Source organism: Copadichromis virginalis, linkage group LG4, assembly GCF_057382275.1.
Source record: "Copadichromis virginalis isolate Kocher_CV1m ecotype Utaka linkage group LG4, C_Virginalis_male_GT1.1, whole genome shotgun sequence".
Lineage (NCBI taxonomy): Eukaryota > Metazoa > Chordata > Actinopteri > Cichliformes > Cichlidae > Copadichromis > Copadichromis virginalis.
Genome location: NC_140621.1, coordinates 18610192 through 18617969, shown reverse-complemented (window position 1 = coordinate 18617969; position 7778 = coordinate 18610192). Strand labels below are relative to the sequence as shown.

The window sequence follows — 7778 nt, the reverse complement described above, 5'->3', positions numbered from 1 at the left end:
AAAGGGGTTAATTAGCTATAGACATCAAACTATTTTTGTAAACGCATTAAATTCAGCTGTAAATGTGGGCATTTACAGCCCCTTTAAGCAAGCCTTCAGTTTTTGGCAAAACCCTTCAGTTACTAGGGGTGTGGAGAAAATGGAAAGGCCTGACACACACAAGCACTGATGCAAATTATGTAAAAGTTCATAAAGGCCAGAGAGCTGCCTATTTGAATTAGAGCAGATAGGGAAAAGCGTTGCTACTGTGCCTGTTTAATTCATCCTCTGAAGTCACAGAGCGACGAGCTGGGAAAGAGAAGACAGAGAAAAGAGTGGGCACAAACAACAAAGAGACACTCAAATGAGACAAAACCTAAGAACCAGTTTAGATTTCTGAAAGTTTAAATATTGTCTGGAGATTGATAGCTTTTTTCTTCTGACCTACACATTCAGCTCATTTTACTGCCACTTTATTCATCATTTTATTGTGCCACCTTCACAACCTGCCTTTATCTGACTTTCTCCCTCGAGCCTGTGATGCAATCAATGGGTTTGGACAACTCCCATGGGCAGTTAGCCTTGACAGCTGACAGGGGCTGGTTTCAATGCCTGCCCCTGATGTGTGTGCGCACACGCCTGCATGTGCGTGTGTCAGGAAAGACTCAGGTGTGGACTGAGAGTAAAGGATTCAGTGGCTGATGTGATTAGAGAGATGAAAAAAGAGAGAAGTAAGGGAAGTGGACTTCATTTTTACAGTAATAATCCCATACAGCTGCATCAGGAAATGGAATGGCATTCATTTATCATCATTTGCCGAACCTTCAAAGGGAAGAAAAATTTCTCTGCACAATTTTCTGTCTTTTTTCTGTCACATAGAAATGCCCACACTGCTCTCTAACCCATCAGTTTGACTTCTCTCACGACAGCAGCTTGTGGTCTATGTTAGTCCCCTAAAAACAGGCAGTTAGGTCATCTCCTTGCACATCAAAAACATTCTGCTGGCTTACGTGAGTCATTAAGTGACAGAGCATTAAAAACACATCCTAATTGACTTGCTTTTTTTTTTTTTTTTTTGGGAATGAAAGGCTTAACACTTCTCTCCTGGGGTAAAAGCAAAAAAAAAAATCTGCAGTTTGAAAACAAGTTGGATGTTGTCAGAAGTCTGTTGTTCCTCCCTTTCTTCCTCCTGCCCAGAGAAAAACTCAGTAATGAGACACATCTTTGTGGATCTTGTTTATCAGTTTGACAAAACTCGGGGGTAAAGATTGCTTTGACGGCACGCCGTTTCTCTCAATTTTTTCGACTACCTTCTGACCTAACGTCTTTGGCAGACAAATTTGAGAAAGATGAGAAAAGATTTTTCCCCCCTTTTTTGAAAAGAACCCCTCACAACCAACTTTAATACATTTCATCCAAGACACTGAAAACAGCTCGACTGAGGTGTTTGGAACATTTTCTTTCTCATCAGACATACTGTAAATAAAACAAGAGCGAGCTTTGACAGTCTGAAAATCTCCCTTGTCCACAGTGTTCTCATGCTGCACAGAAGCACAGTGAAGTAAAGCAGCAGGTTTCTAGGCGTGGTGAACATTTTGTCTTTCATTTTTGTTTTTTTAACCAAACGAGGCCTGATGTGTCAGGGGACTTGTGCGCTGCCATGGGAAATAATCAATCAAATAAGCACACCAGTCCCCCAAAGGCATGGATATTGACCTTTGGAGTTAATGTTGCAAGAGGCTACTTGCACTCATCTGGCATTGGAAGGAAGCCACACAAAAAGCTGCAAAAATTCCAGATGACAGAACCTGGAGATAACCAAAGCAATGACACTACCACTTGCATCCACACATAGTCTTGGAGACTCGTGCACTTTTGCCACTCGCCACACAAACACACACACACCTCCACTCTCCTGCGGTGACATTTGAAGGACAGGGGCCTGGAGGGAGAACAGGTTTTGAGAGGTTAGATGAGGTGGAGGGGCTGGCTGGTTGAGGGTGTGAGGTAAACAACACCTCTGAGTTCAGCGTGCATGCTTAATGTGCTCTCTCGCGCTGACGGCTCCGCTGGGCAAGACTGCCGATGACAAGCTGTCTGGAGAAGTCTCCTACTCCTGCACCATCTCACTACCTCGGTCTCTCGCGCTGTCTGTTAGCTTTACTCTGTCCAGCTGTCCATGTCGGGTGCAGACAGCTTTTGGTGCAGTCTCGTTGGCTTTGTCTTCCCTGCCTGACACAATCCAACCTCTTTCCTCCTGGCTGTCATACCACAAGCTTAATCATTTAAATGTGGAAAAAAACAAAACAGGCATAAAAATGAAGACTGGATGTGTGTGATTTTTTACATAAAATGTAATATTTTATCATTTTATAGTTTTTGTTGGAGGAGAAACATTTTTTTTTTTGTGACTGATTCTCCAGTGGTCTCATAGCAGCAGTCAGAAACATCCGGGGCATTCCCTTCACCTTTGTACAGTTTTATGAAATGCATACTAACGATATATTCATGATCACTGGCAGCAATGCACACATGCAGATCAAAATACAAAGATATGTACAAACGTGAAGTGTACACTCTTAAGGTGTGTTCAGACTGAAGGTGAAGCAAATTTTGAAGAGACGGACATGACTGCATACAATACAGAGTGTACAGGGGGACGCAGGCTTGATCAAGGCAGCTTGGACTGGAGCAAAAAAACACGTTAGGAAAGATGTGTGCTTTTGCTGAACCTTTGTACTCATAAATATAAAAGGAGACAAGGGGGGTCTTGAACATCAGTCTAAGTGAGAGCTGTAGCACACACACACAGTGCATGAAGGCACACTCTGCTGACGCACAAATTTGGTGCACTGTTCTGCTTGTTGTATCTGACGTCCGGCGCCTGTAGTGTGTGAGCGCACAGTGCACAAAACACTCAAGCTGTCAAACTTGTGCGAATAAAGCAAGGCGAGAATTTGCTTCGCTTTCTGTCTGAGCACAGCTTTACAGCTATCTTTAAAATTTAAACTAGTGGTTTTTACCCCCCGACCTGAGTTCGTTAACCTCATTTACTCATGTTATCCAATTGGAGCCCATCTCTCTAGCGACTGGTTTTGGAGAGGGCAGAGGTGCTATCCGACCAGTTGGAAGTTTAGACGTGCAGAAGCAAAAACAGACAAAAATGAGTACTGTTGTAATCCGAGGAGATAAAAATCACATTGACATCATTTACTCAGGGCATACACATAGAACATTTATTGCTGTGTAGTCAGGCTTTAACCTTTGATGCCATATTCACTGACACAAGGATTTGTCTCAGAAAGATAAGAGGATATATCTTTAATGCTAAAACAGCCCTTGGTTGCTTTGTGTTTTTTCCCTCTTCGACCTTTAACCCCGCCAGCTATCCTTACTGACAAACAGGACATTTCAGGAAAAAGGCAAACACTTTACCTGAAGTCACAAACGCACATGCACACACAGTCCCTCACACAGACACACGCGCACACGCAAATGCCTCACTCGTTAATACCCAACACCATATGCTAAAACATAGTCATCAAAGTGATTTTGCATGATAAAAAAGGTCAAACCCTCAGATTTTCTCACATCACCTCATTCCTCTTGAGAAATGGAAAAAAATAAATAAGGTAATGATTGAAACGCCAGGGATAAAACAGTCTACCTCTTAGAAATCAGGCTTAAAGATGAACGTCTCCTTTTTGGATGGAGCAGTTAATCGAGTGGTGGAAGCCAAAAAGACGCCAAGTCTCGTTCCGCTCTTACAGTTTCAGCTTTTCGCATCAAATCTCCGTGCGTGAAAAGTTTGCTACAACATACTATATGTGTGAAAAGATGGGGGGGGGGCTGAGTGCATCACTGTGTCGTTTCAAGAATAAGCATACTGTATTGCAATCCCAGAATCATGCTTAAGGAACACTAATGTGCCCGTAATCGATATGTTATGGTGTAACGCTCAAATTAAAGCTTTCATAGAGATGGTGTACGCTGTTTGTGTGGTTTTTTTTTGTTGTTGTTTTTTAGCATAGGAGACTAAAAGCAAACAAAGTCCCCTTTTGTGCAGGGAATGTCCGTGAGCTAGACAGTCCCCATGTGGTGAGTGAGTATGGCTGTTCCCACCTCTGGTTGTCCTCTGAGACTCCAACATCTAGAAAAATCAAATCGCGAGGAACCAGCGTTCCCAAGGAGAAATGTGCTGGAGGGAACAATCACTTCAGCGCACAGAGTTTGTTTGAAATTTTTTGCTTCGTTGTTTTATACACTGTCCACACCTTAGAAAAATGTTAGAAAACTTGGAAGCCACTGGCAGACCAAAAAAAGTCCTAGACAACAAAGTCAAAGACACTGCATGGGTTAAATTAAATCGGGACAAATTAACGGCAACACTTGCACGTGCCTATTCTCTTTTCTACAAAAATAGTGGAATAGAAATCACATGGTTATCACCCAACATTGACATGTCAATACACTTCTGTATATAGTTAAAAATCTTGGTTAAATGCAATCCCATCATGCAGTCAAGGACCCTTGCAACACTTTTGTGTGAGGGTGGTTTCTTTTTTTTTTTGTCCATTCGCTTTAAATCCTTAAACGTAGTGAGAGGAAGTGGCGTCAAAAAAGGTGTGTGCTTGAAGTCTCACTTGAGCGAGGGAGCTGCAAACCACATTTTCCAGTGCAGGCGTAGCTGGGCCGCTCACACGACGCTGTTTCTCCTGGCCGCGTCTGTGAAGCTCCATCCAACCTAGCTTTCCGTTTTATACTATATTTCTTCATGTTCACGAGTGAGAGATGCTGGCAAGAGAAAGGAAAATAACCAATTTCACGAATCACTCCATGCACAGTTATACCTCCACAGTCTGTTAATTTATTTCCATTTCCCGGTGCCACTGAAGACCAAGCTGAAAGACGTGCGAAACTTTTCCTCAGTTGATACCTCTCCCCCTGGTTTCAAAAACACAGAGGTGCGGTGCAGCGGTGAGAATGATTTAATTCATTGCCTTAGATACCTGAGGCGGTGCTCTCTCACACACACTCACACACACACACAAACGTGAGCACACATTCCTGAACTTTCCTCCACCCTTCACATTTTACTCTGATCTCAGCAGAAGCTCCTGTGCCAGAGTGAGTAAGACCTGTTGTTTCCGTCTGCCAGAACAGATGGACATCCGCTTTCTGCTTTTCCAGCCAAACAAATGACCTGCCTTCTCCTTGCCCCAGTCTTCCTCCCGCCTTCATATATTCCTCCATCACAAAGCCTCCGCCCGTGTATTTGCCACACTGCCTTGGAGACATAAGCGAATCAAAACACCCTCTGTTGGCATGGATTGCTATTTCTTGTTTGGTTACTTCTGTTTTTGCATTTTTAACCTCAGTGAACCCGAGCCATCAGGAAAAAGGAAATTACAGTCGAGCAACATGAAGATTCTTTGTTGTATCTTTGAGTTCAAACCCTTTTGTATCTCCTTCTGGGTTTGCTGTGTGATCAGAAGCTTCCATGGCCTCCCATACTGGTACAGCCGCCAAGTTGGTGGAAGCTCTTGGACCTTGAAAAGGCCACTTCCACACCAACAGACCATAACCAAAACCACTCCCATAGATAGCACAAAATAGGACATGGGCTTGTCACGAATGTATAGAAATGGGTTAAGGGGGCAAGATGAGGGTTTGGTTTTGGAATCGTGTGTCATCAGACCTTTCTCTCACCGATGAGGCAGAGAGAGCGAGAGGGATAGCAATGAGTTCAGATCCAAGGAATGGAGAGACAAACAAAAAGGAAACATTGGGTTTCATCTGTTTTTTCGACAAGGCCCTACTGTTGTTTGGCTTGAGCTCTTCCCCTTTAGTCCTTGATCTCCATCTCCTATTTCCCCTCTTCCTTCTCCTCTTCTTGTATCAACCCCAGTCCAGGGGTTGGCCAAGAAGCCTTGGGGGTCCATAAGCTCCAGACCCATAATCTCCCTACGACCCTCCCTGCTCCGGGAAGACAGCAGCATCCCCCCTTGGTCCAGGCTGCCTGTGCTGTTGCACTTCTTTACTGCTCCTCCTGGGTACACCAGGGAGCTGGGTGATAGCAGTGATGTCAGCGACAAGCTGCTAAGTGTCTCTGACAAGTGTTCACTGTTGCCTGCTTGGCTGGAGCCACAACCGCCAATAGACGATCCAATCCCTATGCCCAGGTCCTCATCTGAAGGGTCGATCGAGTCATCGCGGGTGTACCCAGGGCTGGTGCTGCCACGCCCGCTGCTCTGACTCCGCTGGTGACCCCTGGTGGCCAGAAGGGTTAAACCAGACGATGGGCTCGGTCTTGGTCTCAGGGTCTGGACTGGGGAAGAAATGGAGGTGGTGTCCTCAGGCAGAGGGAGAGGACACATAAGCGGCAATGGAGCTGATGACAGTGGAAAGTCTAAGTTCTGAGGTGGGGACACACTGAAGCTCAGTCCTTCTTCCAAGGTGGTCTGAAGGCTGCCTTCAGAGCTGCCTGTAGCGAGGGACGAATCACTGTGGGAAGGGTACTGAGGGAGATAAGAGACAGAGTGGAGAGAGATAATGAGCTCATCAATCCAACTCTCTTTTTCATTAAGACTTGTAACAGTACTGATTACAAGCCTGCCTTTATTATATTTACTTGATCATCATTTAGTATTTATTTATTTATTGTCATTGTCAAGAACAATGAAATTGCGTTTGGGGCTTCCATACAACCCCAAAAAAAGAAGAAAATAATAAATACCCCTTAAAACCCAAGTGTACATATTTAACCCAGTGTGACTCCAATGCAATAAGACAATCCTTAGCAATAATGTTCGTAGAAATTCAGACAAAAACCTGAGAAACATGACAAAATACAACAATGCAACCCATTCAATATTGTTAGTTAGCAATTACTGAAATATATTTCAACAGAACCTCACAACTGTCTTTTTATGTTTCCACGTCAAACATCATCTAACTTACCGTAATCTATCTATTTGGTCCCTCGTCCCCTCTTACCTGTGTGCAGAGCTTCTTCCTATGGGCTCCAGGGGAGCGGAACGAAGCCCACGAGGCTCTGGAGGCTCGGGAGGCCAGCCTAAGGCCTCTTGACAAACGTAGGCTTCTACTGCGGGGAGGTACTGGGATGGCTGCTTAAGAGACCAGCAGAGGACATTATTAGTCAGTTCTTACAACCAGATTTTATTTTAGGGTTAAGGATGTATTAAAAAGACAGATTTTATATACAGAAGATGGTGACGGATTAATCTGTAGTCTGGGCCTGAATACACCCAATATGATGCCATTTGATGTAAAAACTAACTGTACATGTGCATATATAGAGCTAATCCTACTGCAGAGGTCAGTTTCTTCCTTAGACTCCCCCCTCGTCACCTCTTATAGGCGCATTTTGAGACTTACTGTACGTGGACTTCTCTTGTTTATTTATATAATTACTTGAATTAAATTTATTGCCTTGTTCTTTGATTTGAAGTGCTGTTTAACCAAATTGTGCAGCATTTTGTTGAGGCTGTCACTTAAGATTACAGCATTTCGTTTACACAATATACACACACAGAGCAACAAGCAATTCACATTATTGTGCTTATGTGTTTGTTGCGCTGTGGATTTACTCACCTGGGCTGCACTGAGGTGAACAAACACGCGGTTCGTGTGTTTGCATTTCCATCTCCTGCAGTACGATCTCCATCTCAATGCCCGTGCTGAGGGCTCTGCATGGCTGGCTCTGCACCACAGTCTGAATCTGGTGACCTCCTCCTTCGACCTCCTCAGAGCTGGGAGAGTCACTGCTGCACTTTACC

General features: G+C 44.1%; 1 protein-coding gene across 4 annotated transcripts in view; it reads right to left on the bottom strand.

Moving 5' to 3' along the window:
* Nucleotides 1–2315: 2315 nt before the first annotated feature.
* LOC146711209 (voltage-dependent T-type calcium channel subunit alpha-1I-like) overlaps nt 2316–7778 on the bottom strand; it is a 105278-nt gene continuing 99815 nt past the window's right edge. For 3 of the 4 annotated variants that reach the window (XM_085453955.1, XM_085453957.1, XM_085453958.1), the window contains exons 33-35: nt 7594–7777; nt 6976–7109; nt 2316–6497 (exon numbers count right to left, since the gene is read on the bottom strand). In XM_085453955.1, coding sequence (XP_085310081.1) covers nt 5772–6497; nt 6976–7109; nt 7594–7777 — 1044 coding nt within the window. In that variant the 3' untranslated portion in view covers nt 2316–5771. The remainder of the gene's footprint in view (nt 6498–6975; nt 7110–7593; nt 7778) is intronic. The other variant, XM_085453956.1, reaches the window with a different exon arrangement.